The sequence below is a fragment of the Tenrec ecaudatus genome, chromosome 1, assembly GCF_050624435.1.
Source record: "Tenrec ecaudatus isolate mTenEca1 chromosome 1, mTenEca1.hap1, whole genome shotgun sequence".
NCBI classification, from domain to species: Eukaryota; Metazoa; Chordata; class Mammalia; order Afrosoricida; family Tenrecidae; genus Tenrec; species Tenrec ecaudatus.
Genome location: NC_134530.1, coordinates 152,002,154 through 152,028,533, shown reverse-complemented (window position 1 = coordinate 152,028,533; position 26,380 = coordinate 152,002,154). Strand labels below are relative to the sequence as shown.

The following is a 26,380-nucleotide window of genomic DNA, read 5'->3' as shown; positions in this document are numbered from 1 at the left end:
AGGACGGCTCCAGGATGGGGAGAAGGGATGCGTGTCGGCTAAGGACAAGGTGGACAGGAGCCGGCAGGATGATGAGACTCCAGGCTAAGCAGCAGCCAGTCAGGAGGTAGCTGGTGACCCACACGAGCTCAGATCCTGAGGGGGCCCAAGGGGCAATGACCTGCTCAGCCAGAGGACTGGGAGGGTGTTCAGACAGACATTGAGGGAAGATTGAGTGGCAGCCGTCTGTCTGCAGGGCATGGGCAGAGGCTAGGGCCATGGTTCAGGAGCCGTGGCCATTATCCTGCAGTGAAGTTTAGCTGACGGGGCTGTGTGACATAGCTGAGAACTCCATTCCTGGGGTGGCAGCCCAGAGCAGTGTCCCGCAGACTCTGGCTGTGGAGCTATCTAGGAGTCAGCGGGCCACTCTCCAGGGGCACCCAGGGGACCAGAAAGCAGATGTGTGTGTGTATGTGTGAGCCAGTCTGAGCCCCGCCCTGGGGTGGGCAGCGGCCACATCTTGTCCACACAGGAGTGAGTGGAGCAGGACTCTCCCCGCTGCCTCGTCACCCTGTGCTTCTGAGAATTTCGTCAACCCGCCAGGCCCCACCCTGCCTTCTTTGGAAAGTCAGTCTGAACAAATGGCTTTTTAAAGAGCAGCCTCCCCACCCCCACACACACACACCCCAGTGCAGTTACCATGCTAGAGAAAAGTACCCCAAGTAAGGTGGGGACAACTGGTGGGTAAGACAGACCAGGAAGTCACAGACCCCCAGCCAACCTAGAGGCCCAGGGCAGGGCAGCGGGGCCCAGAACCACCTGGACTGGCCCTTGACTGCTAGCTGTCTGCCCTCCCTGTGCCCCACACAGCTTGGGAGAGAGTACCATCCCGCAGGAGTGCTTTTCGAAAAAGAGCCTGCTCGGTTCCCTCATCGCCTGGTAGCTCAGGACCAGTGACAAGGGGCCTGGGGGTGGGGGATATGGTTCCCTGTGGTTTGCTGGGCGGCTGGGGCAGCTGCAGCGTGGTGAGTTATGAGCACTCGGTGTCACGCAAGCCAGCCACGGCACCGAGAGGAGCCTCTACACCATTCAAAACCGGGGCTCCCCGACCTGACCAGGTGGACTGTGTGTGTGTGTGTGTGTAATACAGATCTCGTTCACCTTTTTTCCTCGGTGCCTTCTGGCTCGCCCCCTTTCCTGAAATGGTGTGTTTGAAGCTGAATCAGGAACCGGCTCCAGGCAAGAGAACCACCCTCACCAAGTGGCCCTCGCTCTGCAGCTGTGACATCAGTTGGGCTGTGACCTCTGCCCAAAGGAGCGGGAAGGCCCATGACCCCAAGAGTCTACTCTGTGCCCAGCTTCTGACCTAGGGGCCGCTCCCGGCGAGGTGCCTGTCCCTGGAGGGGCAGCTCTCCAGTGTGGTGGGGCAGAGTGTGTCTGAAACTAACGGGACCCGCACCCGGGAGCCAAGAAGTGACGGGGGCCCAAGCACGCTTCCACTATAATAGCCATCTTTTATTTGTAAAAATCCAGATATAAAATGTTATGCTTTCAGTCTTCCAGGTTTTCCTTTTTTACAAAAACAAAAAAGGCACATAAAAACCTTGCCCGCTCGTCGTTCCCACAGACAGATGTTTTTCAGGCAGCCCTCCCCCCCACCCCCCACCCCCCGCGTAGCTACATGCTCATTCCGGGACGTCTCGCTTCCCCCACATGCTTCGGTGCTGTCCTACCAGGGTAGAGTTCTGAATTCCGAGACTGAAGTACACAGAGGGGGGGTGGGGGTGATGGGTGCAGTGTGTGCGGCAGATGCTTCGCGGCGTGCAGGGCGGGGCTAGTAGTAGGTCTCCTTCTCCACCCAGCCTATGGACAGACAGAAAGACACGGCCCGCGTGAGCCCCCCGAGTCCAGCCACACCGGCGGTGCGGGGACTGTGCCCACAGGCCCTCAGGCGTATGTACTGACAGGCATTGAGGAATGCCTGCCCCACGGTTGGGAGGGGACAGGGGGGACCAGGGGAGATGGTTTCAATCTCGATGACATCTTCCCCTACAACCTACCCTGGCTTTTTAAAGTCTACCTAAGAGAGGGATGCTGGTGATGGGCGCTTGATTGGAACTGGTGGGCAGCCCCCTGGTTCAGGGGCCGTGGGCTGTCCGGGTGGACCAGAAAGGGAGCCTGCCTCTACTTGTCGCTGGCGTCCACCCTCCGCCCCTCCCGCTCCCGGGACGCTGGGCCCGCACTCACCGCCAGGGCTCCGCCTGATGATGAGCTTCCGGACTTCGTCGTACACGAAGATGAGGAGTGAGTAGGGGAAGGCACAGAACCACCAGGTCGGCCTGCAAACAGAAGTGCGGAAGCGCACGTGAAGCCATGCCGAGGCAGCCGCTTCGGTGACGCCAGCCGCGGTTGCGGCTCAACTACTGAGTGAAGACGCGTGGGCCCCAGAGGGGACCCGTCCCCCCACAATTAGTTTGTGTTGCTGAGAATCGTTGTGTGTGTGTGTGTGTGTGTGTGTGTGTATGTATACACGTAGGTGAGAAGAGCGCTCTCTCCCCACTGGGCGGGCAGGGTCTGAACACTCTCCAGGGTGTGTGCCTGGAGAATAAGCTAGGCCCAAACCCGCTTATTCACCCCTAAAGCTGCGTGTTCGGCGGCCTAGGCTAGGGGAATGAAGGGGGGAAAAGCTGAGCCCAGGGGCATTTGGGCAGCCACCCCAGAGTCTCCAACCTGGAGATTGCGCTCTCGAGATAAACAGGCGAGGCCGGCCGTGCCTGGCCATACGACCTCTTCCTGTCCCCAACAGCGCCAGCCAGCACGACCTCAGTTGGCATAGCCCTGGCAGTTGCCTAGTCTAGCTCTCAAGCTGGGTGGAACCCATCAGCAACCAGCCCCCCAGGCCCAGCCAAGATGCCAGAGGGTGCATCCTGTTCTGAGGGGCTACTCCATCTCAATGCAATTTCCCCCCATTTCGTACCCCCAGAAAGCCTGTGGCCGCCCCGAGCCTCCCCCTTAAAGATGCGAATCAAGGAGGGAGCAGCATGTGAAGGAAGAAGCCGTGTTAACGGCACAGGTCCAGATGCCAGAGGGCAGCCAGGGGCCTTGCTGTTCACACTGGCAGCAGAGAGCACGCTGAATTGGATGGGTACAGGGACAGGCTAGGGCAAGCCTGGGAGAGCTTCCAAATGTCAGGCCGTATCTACACACGTCCACTAGGAGGTCAGACAGAGGCCGTGGTTTTCAATGAGTTTAAGGATGACAATGTGTGTTTGTGAGAGACATCATGCTAGCAAAGATGGCAAAGTCTAGTTCTAACGGAAGACTCCTGGTCTACCCCCTTTAAGCTCCGAGGTTAACTTTCTTCCTTTGAGCAGTGGGCGCAGAGTCCTCCCCCACAGCTCAACACAGGACCAGCAGTGACTAGGGAAACACATTCAGTTTTGAACCCAGGCCCAACTGACCTAGAGGGGCAGTCTGTCCACAGCCGTGGAGGGCCTTCAAAGCCTCCTGCCATCACCTGAACACCTGACCCCCCGCCCCCGCCCCCACCTGACCAAGGTGCTGGAGCCTGCCTGGCAGTATTATCTTAGACCACATCCCAAGCACAGGCAGGAAGGAGACCCACCTCTAGCTGTTTCTCTGGTTTAATGACCATCCCGCCTTTCCTACACTCCCCCACCCACAGGAACCCTTGTACACATTCATCCAAGTTCTGGAAACAGGAACTATTGATGCAGGTCACGGGGCAAAAGGCACCGGGCAGCACGCTGCCGTGTGGAGGCACAGGAAGTGACTTACTTGAGGGGGTACATCCTCAGGGCGACACCCATGCCAGGGCAGTAAGACAGGAAAGCAGCAAGGGCAGTCTCTTCAAAGAGGCCAAAAATTAGGATCTTGTTCCTGAAATGAAGGGGTTAAGAAGAGAGGCTGACAAAATGCAACCTGAGGGCCGTGCCCTGACACCCAAGTAGGTGGAGCGGGCCCTCCAACACGATGCACGGGAAGAGGGGCAGGCCAATGCCTTCTGAGCCTGGTTGTAGTTGGGCACTAAGAGCAAACTCACGGCCACACAGGGACAGGGTAAAACTGCCCGTGGGCTTCTGAGGGTGTAACTTTACGGGAGCCGAAAGGCTCATCTTTCTTCCATGGGGTGACCAGTGGGGTTTGAACTGCTGACCTGCGGTCAGCAGCCCAGCGTGTAACCCACTAAGCCACCAGGGCTTCAACACTGAACAAAAAACCAAACTCACTGCCATCGAGTCAATGCTGACTCGTAACGATGCCCCTGTGGGTTTCTGAGACCCTTAACTGCTCACGGGAGTAAAAGAAAGCCCCGCCTTTCTCCTGAGGGACTGCTGACCAGCTGGATCACAGCCGAACTCCGAATCACCCTACCACCGGGGTTCCTGGCTCCAACAATCCATCCAAGAACTCTGTGGGGCTGAAACCACCAGGTGCTTCTCTGAAGCCGGTCTAGGGGTGTGCTGGGCCCTCTGGGACTTACTTCATCCCCTGCTGGAAGACGGAATTCCTCCTGGTCTTGCAGATGACCAGGTCAGCCCACTGCACCACCACGATGCTGACGAAGAAGGCGGTGTGGCAGGTGAACTCCACGATCTTCCTCTGCTCATAGGTCTGCAACGTGGGAGGCACACACATGAGCCCGGGCTCTGCCCGTGTGGCTGCAGGAGGCACAGCCACCGTCCTCTGGTACTGGGCAGGAGAGAAGCCCTCCCTCACTCACCCACTGCTGCCCGTAGCTGTCCTCCACATCGTTGATCCAGCGGTCATCCCAGTCCACTCGGATGCCCAGCAGGTGAAGGGGCAGGAAGCCGTTCTCAGCCAGGATCACAAAGTAGGTGAAGAAGCCACCCAGGGCCTGGATCATACCTAAGGAGTTGGAGAGATGACTCGACCTCACCCCTGCAGCAGGTCTGTGGGCAGGCTAAGGTGGCCTCTAGTGGCACAGCGGGGGGCCCAGTCACTCAACTAGCCCTAGGGCCAGCTTTCAGGTCAGGGATTCTGCCCTGCCCCTCTATGTTTTGGGTCATTTTAGGGCTGGAAGGACGCAGCTGTCTTGCCCTTTAATACCCACCTGCACGCCTTCCCCACGTGCTACTCTTGTGAGAGGGAGTGAGGAGTGGCTTTACTATGCCCTTCTTTCAGTCTCTGAGAAACCTGACGCCCCTCCATCTTTCAGACTGCTTACACCTTGCCAATTGGCAGCCTTCCTGGGCATTTGATTCCGTGGGGGATGCCGTCAGTGGAAGGGATCACAGGACCCTCTGCACCCCCCACCCCGGCGACTGATCCAATCACACTGTGCTATCTTATGCTCTGGACCAGTCTCCATCCCAGGATGAGCTTTTGGGGGGGAGGGGGATGGGGTGGAGGGTACAGTACTTCATGATGGGCTACCCACCAATTCCCTGGCTGGCTGCAGAGGTCAGACCACTCCTGAGTCTAGCTTCCATGTGCTCAGCATCACTCCAGTGCACTGCCATGCACTGCCAGTCCACAGAACAAGTTCCCTGGCTCTCCATGGGAGACCAGCAGTGCTCTTGGAGCAAGCTGCTTTGTGGGACTGCCCACCTGGTGAGTGGCTATACTCAACGGGTGCAGCTGAAATCCAGCACTGAGGGGAAGCGGGCTGCACTGTCACCATCTGTCGGTGTGACCTGCGGCTGGACCTTCAAATCCTGGCATCTCCGGTGCTTCCTTCTCTAGCCCAATTTGTGGGCTGCGGTGCATCCCCAGGGAGCATGGATGCCGGTCGCCTCCCCTCTCCCAGGAACTGCACGCAAGAGGCCCAGCTCCGAGACGCCTTTGGATGGGCCCAGGCTGCTAGTGTGCAATCTTCAGGAGGAGGGGCATCCTGTGTCTCAGAGAAACTGAGCCCAGTCGCAGGGTGCCGAGTCTAAACAGCTAGTTTCCACAGTGTTAACTGGACTGCAAAGCATTGCTCCTCACATGGAAGATAATCTACAGGAGGCCCTGCGCGTGATGGCCCACATGAGATTCCAATGCCTGAGACAGCACCACGGCCCCTGCGGCTTACCAATCTGCCCGTAGGCCATACTGATGAGCCGCTCGTTCACCAGCTTGTCCGTTTTGGGGTTTCTGGGCTGCCTCTTCATGATGTCACTCTCAGCTTGCTCATAAGCCAGAGAGATGGCAGGAACCTGGGGGAGAGGAGTGAGAAGGGATGGACTGGTCACCAGGGAACAGGGGCACGGATGCTTTGAGCCTCCGTGACAAGATTCCTCCTGTTCCTCGTCTTGGACAGAGTAATTATAAAACCCAAATCAAACCCACCGTTACCGAATCATTTCTGACTCATTCAGGGACACCATGGCTGGTTCTTAAAACGAGAAAAACCCCATCTCTACAAAGGGAGAGAGTCCCAGCTGATGAGACAGGGTTCCACGGAGGAAGCCTCGAGGAATAGCGGCGTCTGACTGACGCTGGAGAGCAGGGTGGGGCGTCAGGCCCGTGAAACCTCCGACAGCAGCTCATGGCAGACTGCAGCCATCCCATCGGGAGCGAGTGAACTCAGCCAGGGTCCGACTGTCAAGCAGATGGTTTTCTACGGCCTGAGACGATGTTATGAATATTCAAAAGGGCCTTCAGCAGGAAAAATGGTCCGTCCCCCCCCGCTGAAGAGGTAGGGACACAGACGGGATGTTGTTGCCACCGGGAACGTCTTGTCCTACGTATGCCTCAATGCAGCAGTGCCCTGACGCCAGCTGACGAGGTCTCGGCGCACATCTCCCCACTGCCCGCCGTGGGCGGAGACGTCCACTCACCATGTCAGTGCCCAAGTCAATGCAGAGGATGGTGACGGTCCCCAGCGGCAGTGGAATGTTCGCAATAATAAATATCAGGAAGGGGGTGATCTCTGGAATGTTACTGGTCAGGGTGTAAGCGATGGATTTCTTCAAGTTATCAAAGATCAGACGACCTAGGAGAGGAAGATGTTCCATCTACTTGCCTGGCTGGAGAGACGGCTCTTCCCATACCAGGAAGTCAACCCAACCAGGTCCCAGACAGCAAGAAACACACCCCGCCCCCTCACCTTCCTCTACTCCAGTCACAATGGAGGCAAAGTTGTCGTCCAGAAGAATCATGTCAGCAGCCTGCTTCGACACGTCAGAGCCGGCGATGCCCATAGCAACCCCAATGTCTGCTTTCTTCAGAGCCGGAGAGTCATTGACACCGTCACCAGTGACGGCCACGATAGCACCCTGCCCGGGGAAGGGAGAAGGGTTAGGAAGAGGCGCTGGGTGCCGAGACAAGTGTGTGCACGCCTCTCCTGCTCAGTCACTGCCCCGTGTGCAGTCTGAGAGCTGGCTCTCCCCACCCACTGCCATCGAGGTGACTCCAAGGGACTGGAGAGGACAGCTCCTTAAGCTTTCCGAGACAGCCTCATTGTCTGCAGAATAGGCAAGGGGTGGGACTGGGGGATTTGAAGGGCTGGGCCTGTGGTGAGAGTCCAACCAAGCTTCACCTACAGTGCCACCAGGCTTCCTTAGGACCTGCACTGTTCCTACCACGCAACAGGATTGAGAAGCGACACCCAGCATCGTTTCCCATCACTGAGAAGGACTGTGCAGAGTAATGATCTGCTTGGTGAGTGGAGCTCTTCCCTGTCCGTACAGCTCAGATTTTCAAGGCCAGGAAGGGGACAAGAGTCTAGACCAGCCAGTCACATCTCCAGTGTATAACTGAGGCCCCACCCCCACCCTCCAGCCACTTTGGCGATCTGGACTAGAAGTTCTCTCTCTACTCAACCGTGACCACTCAGCCAGCCATCTCACTGCACCCCTGGGAGGAGGCTGGCTTCTGCTTCCCTCGCCGTTTTCATTGGCACGCCACAACCTCGGGGGTCGACAGTGAGTGGCTGGGCCCTGACCTGTCTCTGGCAGCCTTCCACAATGATGAGCTTCTGCTGAGGGGAGGTCCTGGCAAACACAATCTCCGTGTGGTACTTCAAAATGTCATCCAGCTGCTCGGACGTCATGTCCTTCAGGTCACTTCCATGCACCACGCAGGCCTTAGCATCTCTAGAGTGAAGACAGCAAAGTGATCCCCCGTGACTCCATTAGCACAAGGCTCGCCCTCACCAGGGGAGTGTGTTTCGTGACCCACGGAGCAAAGGCGGAAGGAGGAGGAGTGATCTGTGTAGCGAATGTTCTAGGTAGACCATCTCCTTCAAGGCAGGCCTGGCCCAGCATCTCCCATCACGTGGAAATAGCAGGCCACCTTGTACAAAGTGGAGCGCTGATAAAGAGCTAAGCCTCCCCCATCCCGATCACCCACGCAGGGCGAGGGAGCCGCCTGCACGGCCTGAACTACTTCAGCAACTGTCCTTCCTCTCGGTGTCTGTCTCCCGTGGACCCGCAGACTGACACGGCTAAGCAGCGCAGCAGCTAACAGCAGGGATCAGACGCCTTGTCTGACTCCACCACTTCTAAAGCACTTTGATCCGATCTAGCCCTTGGCATCTCTGCCCGGAAAAGGGAGAACACTTGCGTCACAGGTCAACATACCAGGTGCTAGAAGAAAGAGTACCACCCTAGGGGTTGGTTCATACAGTTTACTACTCTTGTACTGAACCCTTCCCTAGGAACGACCGGCGCCTCTGGCAGTACTGGTTCTGCTCCCAGCTGCCAGTGACGAGCCGCACTCGGGGGCCGGCCGTACCTGGGGTTGACCTGGCTCACTGGGATGTTGAGGCGAGCAGCAATGTCTTCCACGGTTTCGTTGCCCTCTGAGATGATGCCCACACCTTTGGCGATGGCTTTCGCTGTGATTGGGTGGTCCCCTGTGACCATGATGACCTGTAACAAGAGGTGGGCAATCGACTGCATGCAACCGCCAGGCACAATGATCATGAAGCGCGCTCGACACGTGGGGCATTCAAAACGTTTTTTGGAAGAGAAAAAGAAATGCCGCTCTCAGGGTCTTTTCATTCTGTGTGCCCTGTAAACTCCATGAAGCCCCCACCACCTAAAGAGAAGTTAAGGATGAGTCTGCCTGCAAGTCGCCAAGAGGCCACCTTCGCGTCTGATCTTTACTGATGCCAGCAAAGAATGATAAAGCAACCCCGGCAGGCGGGCTCCAGGTGGCCTCCCAGCCGCCAGGTATGATCAAAGTGGCCTGAATTTGGGGACGAGGGCCAGGTGGTTACACCCATCCTGAGCCTGTGACGGCTCTTTCCGAACCAACGCCATCCTCAGGAGAAGGCCTTCCTGAAGGAATCACCCGAGCAGTGGGGTGTCCCTTGTACAAAGCTTCTCAGGCCAGGCACCAGGCATCTTACTTAGCAATGAACCCAAACACCGAAAGCATGGGAAACGTGCCACGCACTGTGTGAAGGGCGGGGACTTCAAAGAATCTGGGCCTCTGAAAACTCAGACGCACACCAAGTCTGACCCCCTTTTAGTGGGCTCACACTGCTTTGCTTCGCCCCACTTCGCCTCACTGTGGTCTTCAACATTTTAATACCAGCTAAGGTTTTTTATTCTGGTGACAACGAAGCAGCAGGGGATGAGAAACAAACATTCCCGGAGAGAAACAGCCATGCACCCGAGCCAGGGTGGCGGGCACTACCTTGATCCCAGCGCTGCGGCACTTGCCCACGGCGTCGGGGACGGCAGCGCGAGGAGGGTCGATCATGGAGATGAGCCCCACGAAGCAGAGGTTGTCGACGGGGAAGTTCACGTCGTCGGTGTCGAACTGGAAGCCTTCGGGAAACTGCTCATCGGGCAGGAACAGGTGGCAGAACCCTGCGGGGAGGGCGGTGGGCAGGGGCCCGTGAGGGCCAGTGCGGGGCCAAGTGCCCACTGGGCCCACCTCTTACTGCGCGGTTAGCAGTGACAGCGATTACCGCTTACAGGTGACAGTTCTTGACAAGGAGGAAAAGGAAGCGTTTGCTGTGAAGGCCGGGTAAGAGAGCGCTGAGGCTTCAGCTCAGGACTAAGACCTGCACTGAGACAGGTTTCTCAGCGCGGGCCGTTGGTGCTACTGGTCTCAGCGCCCGTTGGGGGAAAATTGAGGCCAGCACCTTGGCTCACTTGTTCACTGGATGAAGTATCTCTGAGCCCCTGTGTGGAGCAGGTGAGTACTGAGAGGATGGGGAAGCGGGGGATGTCAGACAGGTCTGCCCCGGGAGGGGTGGACCGCCGTCTAGTACTGCAGCGAACTCAAGTAGGCCTGCCAGTGGTAAGTGTATGAAGTGGGGGTCAAGGGCCCTTTTCCGTTCAGAGTGAATGAAGAGCTCCCACTGTGGAAGGACCCCAAACAGTTAGGAAGAGAATCGTTTTTATCTGCACCTCCCCTTGGAGAGAGAGGTGTCACCCCCAAGTAGGGGCCAGCCCGTCTATGCGAAGGAGAACAGGCAGAAAGAAGTCTTTAAAGAACTTAAATGCTTCCCTACAAAGTATAACCGGTAGGTGTGCAGGGCAGGTCGATGCTGTTGCAAACTTAGGAGCTGACTGCATGAGTTCTGCTAGACATTCGCTGACAAGAAACGACCCCACTCTGGATGTACTAAGACAAACACCTTCAACTCCATTTTCATTAAGCTTGCAGATCATGGCCAATAGCAGCTCATGTGCGAGGACAAAACTTCCTTCCCCCTTGCTCCATATTACACACACACACACACACACACACACACACACACACACACACACACACACACACAGCTGACCACATGAGCACCAGTTCAGAAGCAAGCCTGGGGAATTGCCAAATTCCTGTAACACCCACTGTTTTCAAAGCACTAGGAAGCAAAGCCTATCCTGAAAGCCTGTTGCCGTGGAGACGGCGCTGACTATAATGACCATATAGGACAAGGAGAGGAGCCCCCTAGCGTTTCCCGGGCCGTAGTCTTTATGGGAGTAACACTGGTTTAACCACTACACCACCATGCCTCCCCGCAGAAAGGCGGGTAGGAGGGCAAGCGGGACATGGAGGTCAAAATGGGCGAGAGGACTCAAAATGCAGCATGCCCGGGCACCGCCCGCCCTGCTCCTGTGTACCTAGCACTCGCTCTCCGAGGCCGCCCAGCTCCAGGTAGGCGTTCTGAAAGGCGTCCTTCAGCTCCTCGTCCAGCGGCTGCTCCTTGCCGTGGAGCAGGATGGAGCTGCAGCGGTCCAGGATCCGTTCTGGGGCTCCCTTCATCACCAGCAGGTGCCGGGGCTCAGAGGTGTTGGGGTTCTTATGAATGGACAACTGTAAGAGACCGAGCAGGTGTAAATATTGACCCGGGGAACACAAAGCAGCCCTGACCATCTCAGGTGTTACAGGCAGAGCCAGCTTCCTTCTGCCTGAGCTTTGAACTGTCTGCTGATACTTTGAACGCAACAGAAACCACCACTGAACAAAAAAGACCCCTAACAACATAACAAAAACGTGTGATGACGATGATGACCTGCTCCATCCATTTGTGACACGCGCTCGCATACTAACGTCCGCAGAGGAAAATCGGAGAACAAAGAGCTCGGGGGCATGTATGTCTGCACCCTCCGACACCCCCCCCCCCCCGCAAAGGAGCCTCCGGATGTGTGCAGCAGTGTGCCACGTGGACCTGATGAGGCCTTTGAGCTTGCCGCACGCAGCGGGGCCGCGGGCCGTGTCCCTCCCAGCCCGCAGACCTGGTACTTGTTGGTGGAGTTGAAGGGGATCTCCACGATCTTGGTGTACTGCTCGCGCATCTGCTTCACGGAGCCGCAGCACAGCTCGATGCACTTCAAGAGGGCCGACTCAGAGGCGTCTCCGGCTACTGCGCGCTGTGAACACACGTTCCTGTCAGTGGCCCTGAGAAAGGCTCACTGAGCCGACCAGGAGGAAACACACGCCCGCCAGGACCCCGACAGGAGTGACTTACAGCCCGGAGCCACTGCTCTGGCAGCACCGAGGCTCCAAGACCAGCCTAGTGCCGGCTGCCAGCCTTCTCACGCCGGACTAGCTCCTGGCACCGCACGGCCGGGTGAAGCACTCCCGCTCACCCAGGGAGAATGCTCCCACCCTTCGAACCGATCCCAGCCTGGGCAGCCTCCAGACAGCGCCATTCCCAACCACCTCCTATTTCAGGAGAAGAATCTGAGCGTCCTGACCGAGCAAGTCATTTGCTGTGGCTTTGCTACCCGACAACTAAAAATGCCCGGGGTCCCGGGACCAGAGCCACACTGCCCGAGTCCAGGGCAGAGGAATGGACTTCCTATTCCCAACCCAATTCAGTGGTAGTGAGTGACTCTGGGCCTAAAGGTCGGGAACGGGAAGCTAATACCGCCTTCCAGGAGTAGAGTCAGACAGCATTTCAGGTAAAGCCCCAACTCCAAGTAGTACGTTCGTACACCAATATTCTGAAAATCTTCCCTGTCAAACGGTGTCCAAGGCCGCGAGAAGAAACTCCGGATTTCTGAGAAGTTGGCTTGGGGTTCAGGGCATTGCATCCGCAATAATGCCACTGGTGTGGCCCAACCCTGAGAGACTGAGACCCCACTGCCCTGCGACGCCCTTCCCGGGGTGCCAAACACGGGGGTGGGGTGGGGTGTGAAGGTGTAGAGGAAAGGCTGTGGGTCCTGACTTGAAGAGCCTGGGAAATTTCCACGGAGGCAAAGTAAAACACGGAGGTCTCTCCAGCTTTCTCTCCAAGATAAACAGCACTGCCCTCAAGTCAACAGAAATCCAGTGGCAAGAAAACCTCCCTTCAAGCAGAAAAGGTTCCTATCCTCAGGGTCAAGGGCTAGCTCAGAGCATCCAGGCCGTAGCTCCCTGGGCCACTCAGTCCCCACCCAGAGGCAGTGGCAGACAGCTTCATCACTTGGGAGGAAGGAGGGAAGTGGGGGCCCCAGGGGCTGGGCTCTTCTCTTCCTCCTTCCGAAGGACCTTGGGCACCTCGTGACCCCACTCACTGCCATCAAGTCAGTGCAGACTCAGAACGACCCTGTGGGACAGGGTAGTAGTGCCCCCTGTGAATTCCCAAGACTGTAGTTCTTTATGGGAGAAGCCTCATTTTTCTCCCACAGTTGCTGGTGGTGTCAAACTGCTGACCCCAAGATTAGCAGCCCAACGCGTAACCACTACACCACCAGGGTTCCCACAGATTTTTTCTTAAAGCTCTCACAGATTTTATCAATGAGATTTTCGCCAATAAAGCGGGCCTTCCGTTCCCCTCCTCCTGCTCTGGCCAGTTTTCACTCTTATCTTCTCTCTCCCACCACCACAGCCCTGGAGATGTTTTAAGTACTCTGGGACGCCAGACCACACAACTGAAGTGAAACACGGTAACAGTGTGCCCCACACCCGTCACAATGTCCTACAGTTACTGCAAGGTTACAAAAGTAATGTGCTTAAGAAAAAAGACTACTCAGGTGAGAGTCCGCTCTTGGGTCAAGGTAACAGTGAACACGTTCCAGGACTAGCTTACCTTCAGGATAGGCACATTTTCCTGGTTTGCCTGAAACACCGCCCTGTTACAAAGACCTGCGATTCTGGACAGAGCCATCCAGGTAGCCGAAGTCTTGTCGAACGAGACACCTGGGGGTGGTGAGAAGATAGGAAAACAATGCAGGAAATGTCAACTACCCAGATTCCGCTTGGAAGTCTATGTCCTCAGCCCTCTAATTGAAGTCTCATAAAAATCCGAAAGGACCCACTGTCACCGGGATCATGTTCAAACTCCAAGCCAAAAACACCCTCTGAAGCCTTCTTAAAACCAAACAGTGGTGGAAGGCGAACCAGGAAAGAAGGCCGGCTTGGTGCATCTGCCCTCTGAAGGGAGCCGGAGGAGCAGAGGCGCTGCAGGGGGGACAGCCGGTGGTTTACCTTGGGGGGGACCAGCTAAAGGCAGGTGAGCACAGCTGTACGGTGACCGGAGAACTGGCCCAGGCTTTGGCTCTGTGTACATTCTCTATCACAACAGAGGTGAATTCTCCACACCGTGAGATGATCTACTTCATTTAAAACTGTACTAAAACTCAATTTTTCAGAATTCCCGCCAATTATTTTTACAGGGCCAATTAATCTCCATGGACATCTATGTATATAATGAACAAATCGAAAACAAGTACCTCTAACCCTTTACCTAATGATAAAAAACAGACCCTCCCCCCGCCCCTCGGTTCTCCCCCAATTACCATACGCTGAACTGAGCTTATTTCTTTAGAGGAAAGGTGGTGGGAAGTTAAGGCTCAGGTCTGAGGTCTACCCCTGGTCTTACCACTCTGGTTCTCTGTGGTATCAGCTTCATGGATTTGATTGTCAAACCACATGTGGGCCACTGTCATCCGATTCTGGGTCAGTGTGCCAGTTTTGTCCGAACAGATGGTGGATGTGGACCCCAAAGTCTCCACGGCCTCCAGGTTCTTCACTAGGCAGTTTTTCCTTGCCATGCGCTTAGCGGTGAGGGTCAGGCACACCTGAAAAAAAAACACGCCAGGAACAAGGTGGCTTTCACCTTAGCCAGGCTGGAAACCGACACAACACATACCTCCCCCCTTACCACCACACCCCTGGAGAAGAAGTCTAAATTCTCTCTACCCTTTCTCCACACTCTGAGGAAACAACGTCCAAATACACTATGGGGCTTTAGCCCTCCCCTCAGAGCCGGGACTGACGACATCCTTTGTCTCCCTTCCAGCCCGGCTCTGAGGCTCCTCCCCTTTCTCCAGGACTGCTGCCTCCCTAGAGCAGCTGGCTGTGGGTTCCTCACTGCCCAGAGAGTGTCGGCCAAACCCTGGGCTGGCGTCCCATCAGAAGACGACAGGAGGGGTGGAGGAGACGGACAGTGACGGGGGCGGATCTGACTGAGGGCTGGTCACAGGGCCTTCCCCAGGCCTTACCGTGACAGTGGCCAACAAGCCTTCTGGCACATTGGCTACAATGATGCCGATGAGGAAGATGACGGCCTCGAGCCAGGTGTACTCCAGGATCAGGGACAGGATGAAGAAGGACACGCCGAGGAAGACAGCCACGCCCGTGATGATGTGGATGAAATGCTCGATCTCTGCAGCGATGGGCGTCTGACCCCCTTCCAGTCCAGAAGCCAGCGTGGCGATCCGCCCCATGACGGTGCGGTCCCCCGTGTACACAACAATGCCACGTGCGGTGCCTGGAACACGCGGGAGGGAGGGAAGGAGGGAGGGGCCACTGTGAACCGGAGAAGCCACAGAACATGTGCCGCCCCACAGCCTCGGTTTTAAAGAGGCGACACACACACAGTTAGGGGCCAGCTCCCTGGCTGTTTATGATGTCTGTCTTAAACGGAGACTTTGGCAAAGGGTTTCTGAGCCATCGTCAGAAGCCAGCAGTTCCCATGTTGGAGCTGGGCTGGCATGCCCACGGGAAGTGGAGGGATGAGGAAGGCCCCGCCACCGGCTTCCCTGGGTTTCCCTGCCAACAGTGACCCAGCAGCCCTGCTCTGTGCTGCCCTGGAGCAATGACAATCCGGAGCCAATGAAACAAGCGAACTGTGTGTGTCTGGTTCAGACACGGCTCTGAAGCGGGGGCGCATCTCCCCAGCTGCAGCAAGGGCGGGATCGGTTCCAGAGGAGCCATGTCCTTTTTCTGTTTCTCCCACTAGTGCCCAAGACAGAGGTCGGAGGCCACCGTGACAACTGTCGTAAGGGGGTCTACCTTCCACGCAGTTGGTGGAGAAGAAGGCGATGTTCCTCGTCTCCAAGGGGTTTTCGTTGGTGAAGTCCGGAGACCTGGTCTGGGGTTCTGATTCTCCGGTGAGGGAGGAGTTGTCCACCTGCAGATGGGAGAAAAGCCAGCGCGTGAGCGCCCACTCCTGGCCCGCTCGGGTCCACAGCCGAGCTACTGCTCAAACGCGCCTCACCTTGCAGCCGTTTGCCGAGATGATTCTCAGATCGGCAGGGATCCGGTCTCCTCCCTTCACCTCCACCAGGTCCCCGACGACCACGTCTTCAGCGTTGATGCTCATTTTCTCACCGTTCCGGATCACGAGGGCTTGCTTTGGGAGGGAAAGAGGTTTTTTTCACTGTTAAACAGGATGCGACCAGATCTCAGCATGCAGAAGAGGGTGGTGTCAGGGTAAGAAAGAATCTAACACCTAAATTACCTGGATACTCGGCAGAGACACCACTGGTCACCCTTGGGGCAACCTAAGTCACAAAAAGCCTGTGCCACGGGCCCGTCAGCGCTCTGACAGGCAGACCTCTCACTGTGTGGCCCCCTCTTCCAGAGCTTTTGCTCAAAATGAAGGCTTTCAACATGGGGCTGGGTTGGAGTGAGGTGTGTGTAAAAAAAAAAAACCAGCACAAATCCTCTCTCTGATGGGTCAATACTTGGAAAAACATCTCCACATCCCCACCAACTCAAGTCCCGCCCCAGCCCCCTGAGCAAAGACAGGGTGCTTGGTACCTGAGGAACCATGTTCTTGAAGGACTCCATGATCTTTGAGCTTTTAGCTTCTTGATAGTAGGAGAAGCAGCCAGTTATGATGACCACAGCGGACAGGACCACACCGAGATAGAGCTACAAGGGAACAGGCGGTCAGAGGGGGCTGGCTCTCCAAAGAGCGGGAGCAAGCGGTTAACGCCCGACGGAACCCAGAGCAGAACTGTTACCGAGGTGGAGCGTCACAAATACAGAGCTCGCTCAGGCTGTCACAGTGCTCAGTCGAGAGCCCGGACACGCAGGCAGGTCAGAGACTGGGGCAGGCACGAAGGCACGTGGCCACTGCCTCCTGAGAGCCTGCAAATGTGCCATTTTCCTTGCTTTGGGCATTAAAATAAGGATATTTTCCAGAAAGCACGTGCCTCAGAAGGCCTACCACTCATCTCTGGACAGGCATCCTGCGCCGACCTGAACGGGGCTCTGCAGCGTCAGGGACAGAGACAGGAGCCGGGCTCCGCTCACCACCTCCCCAGCGGCCGGGACAGCGGGGCAAGAAACGAGGTGCAGTCTGGAAGCTACAGCTGCCCGCACTCCCATCAGCGCAGTGGCCGTCGAAAACAAAGGGCAGCACCGAAGACTGGGCGCTGCCTTGAGGGTCCCCAACAGCCCAAATTAGGAAGGACAAAACTCACATTATCGTTTTGAGGATCCTCTTCCGTGGCAGCCTGGATGCCATAAGCCAAGAAGCAGAGAATAGCTCCAATCCACAGCAACATTGAGAAGCCCCCAAAGAGCTGCCGGCAGAATTTGACCCACTCAGGGGTGGTGGGAGGTGGGGTGAGGGCGTTGGGACCGTCCCGGGCCAGGATCTCTGCTGCCCGCGCGGGGGTCAAGCCCTGAGAAGCAGAGGAGCGTTCGTGAGACACTGCGCACACACACCAGCCATCGCCTGCCACGAACATCCCTCCCTGGGCGCTGGTGAGCTGCAGCAAGGTGGCTGAGGGGGAGCCGTCCTCCCCCAAGCTCAAGAACGGAAGCTCATTCCTCCCTGAGCAGTTCTGCTGAGGGCCCTGCCAACCAGCGAGGCCAGATGTGCTGAGGAGCCCACGGAGAACCAATGAAAACGAAACAGACACATTTGGATCTCTTCTTGACCTTTGGCTCAAGTGCTCTGTTGCCAGAAGGATGAATAGTTTAAATCCAAAACTCATTATCTCAAAATAAGGGTTTGGGGGGGGCACCCACGAAGAGCAGAGCAAAACTTTTTAAGGAACCCAACCTATTGGATTAACAGCCACGTGGGGAAGCAGAACACTCTAATGGGTCAGATGCCCCTCAGATCAATTGTCTGGGAGGGAGGACCATGGTCTTGCTGGGCCCCAGTGCCCCTGAAAATTCAGAAGAGTGTTCACGGACATCCTCCTGGCCTAGGGCCTCAGTATTTGCTGATGAGCCAGCGGCCAACTATCCACTAGGAGAGCCCCAGGAGCAAGCAGTGTCTGCGAGTGGGAGAGGAGCCTCTGCCCAAGCCAAAGGAAGCAATCTCAATCACCCCACTGCCCAGGTGAGAATAGTTCAATTGGCGTGTGTTTTGCGGTGTATGGAGAGGGAAAAAAAGCCGGGGATGGCAGGCAGTTGGATATATGGCTCCCACTAAAAGAGGAAAACTATGATTATGTTCTTTCATACTATCAAAATACCAACTCAACTCAGGGAAAAACTGACAACTGGAGGAAGGCAGGGGGGAGTTGTCTCCGAAAGATTTGCTTCCAGGAACTTGGCCCCTAAGTACATTTTTAATGCTGGCGAGGACTGTGGGCTAGGAGGAAAGGGGGGAAACAAGGACTTAGGGGCCGTCGGCTGCCTCAAGTTCCTGCCAGGCTACCCCAGTAAAGACCACACTGGCTGCTGGAAGCTGATCTTCGTGGACTCTGGGCTGTAACACTTTCAGTTGTCAGACAGCGCTCGCTGGGCAGACTCTCAGCATGTGGGTAGGTGTGGGGTCACAAAGGAGCAAATTTCAGGAGTCTAGTCGAAGCCCAGGGACGGGATGCCAGTGAAGTGCTCGGAGCTGCCGGGTGGGCAGGCAGGCCAGGAGAGGAACAGTTACTCTGCCCCCCCACCCCACCCCAAGTAGTCAGGGTCTCCTCTTAGACTGCAGTTCTCCAGGCGGCCTGTCCCCTCAGAAACTCTGGATGCTTCATCTGGCTGCTAATGTATATGCTCAGCGCTCGAGTGTTAGCAAGGATATAGAAGGAATGGATCCCATCTCTATTTTATGCTGTTTAAGCAAATTTAATATGGAAATCCCTTAGGTAAATGTATGTAACACGACCCTATTACAAGTTCCCAGCATTTTGTGCAAAACAAGTTTCAAAACAAACAAACCAATGTCTGACCTACTCTAATAATATAGCTGGAGAAAAGGCAAACACTGCAAGTGTCAATGAGCGAGGGAGGGAGGGGAAGGTGGATCCATGTGGATCCATGAGGGAGGGGAAGGTGGATCCATGTTCCCTCCGGTGAAGGGCAGGCCGTGTGCAATGAGGAGCTTGGCAGACAATGAGCGCGGCAGGGGAAGACACTGGGAAGTTTTCAAGGGTTCAAAGGCAACAGAGGCAAATACTTCTAGCTAGCCAGTCTTCCCGCAGTGGGCATCTGAGTGGAGGCTGGGAAAGACACAGGCTGAACACGTATGAGAGGGAGTACACCCAAAGAGATATATACATTCGACAGGGTATACTTGTATAGATGCATTTACCTTTGCTGCAAATATGCCCATGGAAATGTGGGAGCATATGGGGGAAGTTATGAAACCTTCTAAGACAACCAAACACATTGAGGGTCTGAGTCCCGGGGCGTGGGGGATCGGGATCATAGGCCTGGGTCAATCGGGGTGATATATTCACAAAGGCACTGGGATGGAGCTAAAGACAGATCTGAAAGCTTGTGGGCAGTCATCTAGGGGGTTACTGGCCTGTCTCTTATGGGAGAGATGAGGGATGAAACAGAAAGATATGGAAACATCTCCATCACCCTGAGACCAAAGAACTGGATGGTGCCTGGCTACCGACTAGCTCTGCAAAGGAGCACACTAGGGCCCGGACAGAGTGGCAGGGAAACGAGGACCCTAACACAAAATCCTAAAGAGACGAGGCTTAAAGACTGGTAGCCCCCCCAGACTACTGGCCTTGAATCCCCCTCCTAGTCTGGAGCTGACCTCACCTTGTTAGGATGATAACCCCTCATGTACCCAATGGCAAAGTTCAGAGGGCTAGGAGAGGAGGGGAATGGAAACCAGAAACATGGGGGAGGCAGGGTGCGAAGTGGGGGTACACTGAGGCCACTGCAGTGGGTATGTGAATGCACAGCTGCGAGTACAATGAACGACCGGCTCTGTGAATTGTCGCCGAAACCATTCACTCACAATGAAGAACACAGGAATGCTCTTACGATTCAAAGAACTGAAACACTCCACAATGTAGCAGGTGTAGGAAAATGAAGGGATGTGTCCACCAAAGGTCACGGACCCATTTAGACCCTACTCCTGCACTGCGATTCTAGGTTCTTGAAGGCGGGGACCGAGAAAGTTAGGGGTCCTAGCTCTGTGCCCAACAGAGCAGGTACTCAGCTGGCTGCTGTCATGATCCCCTCCCAGGGCCTCCTGTGAACCTCGGTAGTGTAGCGGGTTACACGCTGGGCTGCTAACCACAAGGGTAGTGTTCAAAACCACCGTCCACTCCATAGGAGAGAGATCAGGTTCCCTAGTCCCGTCAAGAGTTGCGGTCTGGGAAACCCACAGGGCAGTTTCTGCCCTGTCCTATAGGGTTGCCGTGAGTCGGCATCGACTCAACCAACAGTGGATTTTTTGAGTCCTCCTGTGATAGGCGCATAGCGGGGCTCTGTAGAGAGGGTCTGACGTCCACACATACTCGGCTCAAGTCTGTTCCATATTTGCGATGAAGTTCATCAAGGCTAAGTTTATGGTCATCCTAAGTGAAAACAAAAAACATCAAGAGGAGAAATTAAACAGTGCAGCCTAACATGCAATGCTATAGTTAATGCTAGGAATATTATTTCACCAGTCTTTTCATAACATTATCAGTAATGTTTTTCTTCATGCAGAAGTGGGCAGGCTTTTCACTGGGATGGCTGGCCTCTGTGACAGGCGTCCATGGTTACCTGTCCCATCACTTCAGTGAAGCACAGACATATTTGAAATCCCGGAAAGCCGCTTTTCCGCTCTAAGGCCACCAGGTAGACTTGCAACAGGTTAAACCTGTGAAGTTCCCGTTTTCAGCATGATGCGGTCAGTGGGCAAACCATCAGCATTCCTTCTGTGGGTTTTTGGTGATGGCCACAGCTGTCGAATAACCTTCCCACCCCTTACCCCCCGAGCAGCTCCTCAAGGAGGCCTGGTGGCAGTGTGGGTTAGGTGTTTGGTCATTAGTCTGTAGTCCGGTACTTCAAACCCACCAGCTACACCCTGAGAGCAGAAGAGGCTATATAGAGGCTATATATACACAGGTCTACAACCCTGAAATTCCTACAGAGGGCGAATGAGTCGGAATCTACTCAGTCACAGAGTTTTTTAGCAGCTTCTGAGCTGAATTCCTTTCAGCAGCCATCTATACCTCCTCTTAGCTGCCTGCCAAGGCCTCTGTTTTTAAAAATAAAGCAAGTCCCTGGCTGAAGACTATAGAGGGAGCTATCTTATCCTCAAAAATGTGACACCCCAAAAAAGCACACCTCCCCGCTCAGTACGCACCATAGACACTTCTTTCTTCAGCTCATCCATGTCCCTCTCTTTCTTGGCCTTCTTCTTGTCACCTTGCTCTGAAACCGCCGCAGGTTCATATTTGTCACGTCCGACCTGCAGGAGGAATGTGGGGAGGGGTAGACTGTAAATGACACATCACATCTCAAACCGAAGGTCTGGGAACAACAGATATGAGTGGTGTTTAGGGCAGCCAGCCTTCAGGACGGTCCCTGGGGCCACTCAAGAGGAATGTATGTGCGCATGCTTCACACTCACCAATGCACTTGACTATTAATACCACTGTCCCCACTCAAGGGCGTTCGGCCCAGTGGGAAAGTCACACAGGCCTGGGGCTGGGCCCTGCCAGGGCCGAGTCCCCCAGGCCAGCGAAGAGCCCTCCCCACCCTACCCACTCCCCAGAGAGAGTGAGCCCATCTTTCTTTCCCTCAATAACCCAGGGAAGGGGCTGGGACTGGTTTCATCGGCAGCTCTGCAAAGGCAGTTCACACCCAAACATCTCTAGTCCTCGCTTAAGGCCCTTTCATCTTTTTTCAAAAATAGAGAAAACAAGTAACGGGTCTTTAAAATGCCTTCAACAACACAAGAGAGAGCCCCCACCCCGATCTGCAGCCCGGAGCTAAAAGCCCCCAGTGAAAGGAGGTGAAATGTTTTGACATCAGCAGGACGCAGGAAGAGCATGTGCCGTATCACACAATTCACAGGAGCCACCCACGCCTCTTGGAAACTGGAACAATTTTTTTAAGAAAACGATTCCATAGTTTAAATTTAGATTGTTCCACTCCCTCCGCCCGTTGAAAATGCGTGCCTCCGTCAGAACGTGGTGGCCCGGAGCGCAGACAGGGGAGCGGAGACTGAGAGGCCCTCACCAGACACCCCTCCAATGAGGGGGCTCCCCCCACAACAGGACACTCTAAGAAGGGCATGTCAATTTGGGTGACATGCGGCGCTAGCCCCCTGGACGTCTCCTGAAGAGGCATTCTCTCTCAGCTCCCCTTTGGCCACTTTGAACTTCCCAGAGCACATTGCCCGCCACCAAAGCAAAAACGAGGCATTCTTAGATTCGGATCCTTCAAGTCATGGTGTGCCCGGATAGACGCAGGCCAATTGATGCGGCTGCTGAGTAAACACAGATGCACCTTGCAGTCGAAAAGACCCTAGAGTCCAGATAGGACCGCCGTTCCAACATCAGTCGTGGTCACCCACTTTCATGGCCACATCTGTGGTGGCCGTTACTTGAGCAGCTCTGTCTGATCGGAGAACGAAGCAGCTCTAGAGCTCGTGGCCGGTCCCGACATTCTCTGCACGGCGGCGCAGGCACACGGGGGAGTGCCTCTGCACACAGCCCGCGGTGCCAGGCTGAAAATGGAAAACAACCGTGCACCCGGAAAGCCACAGACAGACAGACCGGCCTCCCACACAGGGGAAGCCACAGGCCAGAGTGGTGGCTCCCTCAGCTACTGAGGAGGGAAGCACCACACGCCAAAGCTCTCTTTAAAGCATCGGTGAAGGGCTGCGGACGGACCAATGTGGCTGGTGTGCATTGATTTTTAAAGTGGAAGTTCATAAATCCCCTTTAAGCAAGTGGGGCAGGATTAAAATATACTTAATTTAAAGATGGACAACCTGGCGTGAACGCCTGCCTCCCTGCTTCACCATCTGTATGCGCCGATGATTCTCCAATGTTTCCCACTTCAATAGAGGGGAGGAAACGATTGAAGCCGTGAAGGCTTGGACACCTTCCAGAGTCTCATCCCCACTCACAAACCAGGCTTGCTGCAGCTTCCCAGTGATCCACAGCAGGTATTTAGGGCTTCAGATTTCCTCAACGCTTCCCTTTCCTCATCCAGTCCCGCGACATCCATAAGGCACGGTTTCAAACGAGGCTACTTGTGGAAAACACATGGGGAGAATGAACATGCGAAATCTCTTCAAAGACGCTGATTTTTCACTAGGCAATGCTTGCTTGCTAGAAGAAACAGGCAGCTTATAAGCATCTGGTCCTTCCACCCACCAGAAAGCAGTTCTAGTTCATCTTGCAAGGTGACTGAAGCCCTAGCCACCCTCAATGACCTCAGTCTCAAAGCAGAAGAGGTCCGTGTGTGTGTGTGTGTGTGTGTGTGTGTGTGTGTGTGCTGGGAGTGAGGCAGGGACAGGGTTTAGAAGGTGTGACAAGTGAGCAAGGGTGAAAACAAGGTTCAAGAACAGGTAAGGGCGTTTTTATCAACTCTTTCTTATAAAAGTATTAGGGGGAACCGCTAATGTCACTGACTCCCAGTACCTTCCAACACTGGGTGCCGACTCTTGGTTTTTCAATTGGAAGACTCCGATCCCTCCCCATCTACAGAGGACTGGGCGCCGTTGATTCCTGGGGTGCTCTACTGAGAAAGGCACAGTGGATATCCCAAACACACCTGACCTTGCTGGTGATTATTGAATTACTTGCATTCATGACAATAGAGGGGGGAAAAAAACCAAAACTCTGAATATTTGGGGTGCATTGACTACGTGCACATCCAGCAGTCATGAGGAAGGCGGAGTCACTGGTGGGTGCACCCACAGGAAGGAGGGCAGTTCCTAGTGCTTCACTGGCCAGGAGGGAGCGGGCCAATGCCTCGAGCCCCCAGGGTGCTGGGTAGTGAAAGAAGGCTAGGGGCTGGGTCCCACAGAGGCCTGAGACCAGGGCAGTGGCTGCCAGTGTCCTGAAGGTGGGCTGCCCTCAGGGTAGGGAAGTGGACGCTCCGATCTGGCTCCAGGCTCTGTGGTCAGGGGGAGCCTTAACAGGGGTACTTGCAAGACTGGTGACTAGTACCAATGCCAGATGACCAGGCCCCCTATACTTCTTTGATAGGTAGGGACTTGGGTGACTAGCAGGTGTCGTTTAATGTCAAGAGCAGAGGCTCTGGACTGATTCTCATGGGGACCTAAAGGTGGAGGGGGAAGGGACACCTAGCAAGGCTCAAGAGATGCTTGGGTGATAGGGCACTGGGTGGGTGGGGGAAACAAGTGACATATGCACATACCTTAATGGTACCTAGGGCACGCCCGCCCTTGACCAGGGCGGCCCCTGCCCCGGGGAACGTCAACAAGGGGGCTTGGGAATTGTCAAGGGGATGAGTTGGGGGAATCATCTTGAAAACATGGTGAGCGGTAACAGGAGAGGGAGGAGTCCCCGGCATGGGTGTCGGGTGGGGGAATCAGTGCTTGGGCTACCTTCCCCTGTGGCAGCGAGGTGAAGTGGGGGAGCGGAAAGGAAGGTGGCTTCAGCTGAGTCTGGCAGGAAATTCACAGTCCAGGTTCCAAGCGGTGAGGTGAAATGGTCATCCTCAGTTACACGGAGCCAAGTCCCACATGGCAGCCTGGCCACTGGGACCCAAGGGATCTACCATCATGCCTTTCTCCAAGGGCCACTTATGAGAATGAAGTGGCGTTGGTTAGAACAGGGAAGTCCCAGCAGGGTGGCTCAGCTTAAGATGTGTCGTGACATCATCCTGCATTTCTCAAGGATCCCAATCCCTCAGATTCACTGGGTTTCCACGGCCACGTCATCTGAGAAGGAAAAGGGGGCCTAAGACAACTCCTCCCAGGTGACTGTCAGGTTGAAAACATGTCACAGGCCTGACGCATCTAAAAACACAAACCAAATCCTTCTGTGAGACCTGCGAGGGCTAAGAGGACCCTTCCCTCCTCTGAATTGACACCGCAGCAGGCAGTTTGGTGTTTCTCTTCTCTCTTTTTAAAAATCCATTTTATGGGGGGCTCATACAACTCTTATCACAATCCATCCATCGTGTCAAGCACATTTGTACATTTGCTGCCATCGTCATTCTCTGAGCATTTTCGTTCTACTTGAGTCCTTTAGAGCTTTTCTTCAAGAACTAGGTTTTATAGGAGGATGGGGGTGGAGTGGGGTAGGGGTGGGAACAGGTACACCAGGTGTCGGGATTTCTCTCAAAATAAGCAGTCATAGCAAATCCATCAACACCTGTGCTTAAGGGAGAAGTTGTCTTCTTCGAGTATGTTGCCTGGAGTTTCATCAAACCACCGCTGTCACCAGTAACTCGCTTCAGCCTCCCTCCTGCCCAGCTGGGCAGCTTCGTGGGCTCTCTCCATGGGGCACGATAAGATTTTTTTCTGGCCACGGTTCAGAGCCCATCAGCATCAGCACACTGATCTGAGACCAGCAGGAAGCCCACAAGGTCTTCAGCCTCCTGAGATTCCTGCTCAAGGAGCCTAAAGAGTACCCAAAGGCCCCCAAGACCTCTGTCAAGACCCCCACTCTCTTCTGACAGGGGCCGTTGAGTGTTTTTAGGCCAGGCCCACATCACCTCACTTTCCTCATCCAAAACATGGGAATTGCACCTGGTATATAAATATGTATGGAGAGATAGGTAAGATAGATGTGTGTGTGTGTGTGTACCCATGTAACCATAAACCTCCGCTGGTCTACCCTGGTGCCGTGTGCATCCATTCTTTCGGGGACACGAGGCAGAAGGGGGCAGTGTTTTGCTCCATTGTACACAGTTGACCATGAGTAAGATACAACAGCACCTCAAGGAGATCCGAGAGAAGCATCCAAAGCTTGTCAACAGCAAACAAACAAACAAGCAGAAAGCTTCTCCTAGCAACAAGGGCCCAAAGAGACAAAGAAGTCACTGGCCTCGGAGCAGCCTGCTGCAGAGCTGTCCAGGGAGGTGGAACTGCATTTGGCAAGTCCAGCCTTTGCAGGGAGGGCTGCGGCTGTTCTCTTGACTCCTTGGCCTGGGCACTGCCTGGTCTGTGCTAGAGCTGGTTGTTTTAAGTACCCCACTCCTCCAAGCACATACACCCGTTTCAGTGGGGAGGAGGGGGTGGCTTCTTAATTTCCTTGGGTTACATATTAGAAAATAATTATCCAACCCAATTATGTCCATAAAGGGCTCTGTAGAAATGTGACTAAGATTATAACTTGGCTTCAATGAGCAAAAATTACTGCCCTCCCTTACAGAAAACTTTTAAAATCTTAAGTGAAAAACTCACTGGGGATGTTTTAAAATTTTTTAGCTCTTCAAGTAAATCAAAGAATATGCATACCAAGGAACAATGGTGCCCAATTCTTGTTTTTTAAAATCATTTTATTGGGGCTTGTACATCTCTTATCACAATCCATATATCCATCCACTGTGTCAAGCACATTTGTTGCCATCATTCTCAAAACATTTTTCTACTTGAGCCCTTGGCATCAGCTCCTCACTTTTTCTTCCCTCCCTCAAG

General features: G+C 54.9%; 1 protein-coding gene across 1 annotated transcript in view; it reads right to left on the bottom strand.

The window, feature by feature from the left end:
* Positions 1-1,473: 1,473 nt before the first annotated feature.
* Positions 1,474-26,380, bottom strand: part of ATP1A1 (ATPase Na+/K+ transporting subunit alpha 1) — a 30,912-nt gene continuing 6,005 nt past the window's right edge. Inside the window, exons 2-23 of the mRNA XM_075559890.1 lie at positions 21,119-21,223; positions 20,283-20,342; positions 17,043-17,246; positions 16,375-16,488; positions 15,830-15,964; positions 15,625-15,742; positions 14,832-15,100; positions 14,210-14,408; positions 13,418-13,527; positions 11,640-11,774; positions 11,025-11,217; positions 9,592-9,767; positions 8,683-8,819; positions 7,892-8,042; positions 7,055-7,223; positions 6,786-6,940; positions 6,038-6,161; positions 4,724-4,869; positions 4,484-4,614; positions 3,778-3,879; positions 2,227-2,318; positions 1,474-1,842 (exon numbers count right to left, since the gene is read on the bottom strand). Coding sequence (XP_075416005.1) covers positions 1,814-1,842; positions 2,227-2,318; positions 3,778-3,879; positions 4,484-4,614; positions 4,724-4,869; positions 6,038-6,161; positions 6,786-6,940; positions 7,055-7,223; positions 7,892-8,042; positions 8,683-8,819; positions 9,592-9,767; positions 11,025-11,217; positions 11,640-11,774; positions 13,418-13,527; positions 14,210-14,408; positions 14,832-15,100; positions 15,625-15,742; positions 15,830-15,964; positions 16,375-16,488; positions 17,043-17,246; positions 20,283-20,342; positions 21,119-21,223 — 3,054 coding nt within the window. The 3' untranslated portion in view covers positions 1,474-1,813. The remainder of the gene's footprint in view (positions 1,843-2,226; positions 2,319-3,777; positions 3,880-4,483; positions 4,615-4,723; positions 4,870-6,037; positions 6,162-6,785; positions 6,941-7,054; positions 7,224-7,891; positions 8,043-8,682; positions 8,820-9,591; positions 9,768-11,024; positions 11,218-11,639; positions 11,775-13,417; positions 13,528-14,209; positions 14,409-14,831; positions 15,101-15,624; positions 15,743-15,829; positions 15,965-16,374; positions 16,489-17,042; positions 17,247-20,282; positions 20,343-21,118; positions 21,224-26,380) is intronic.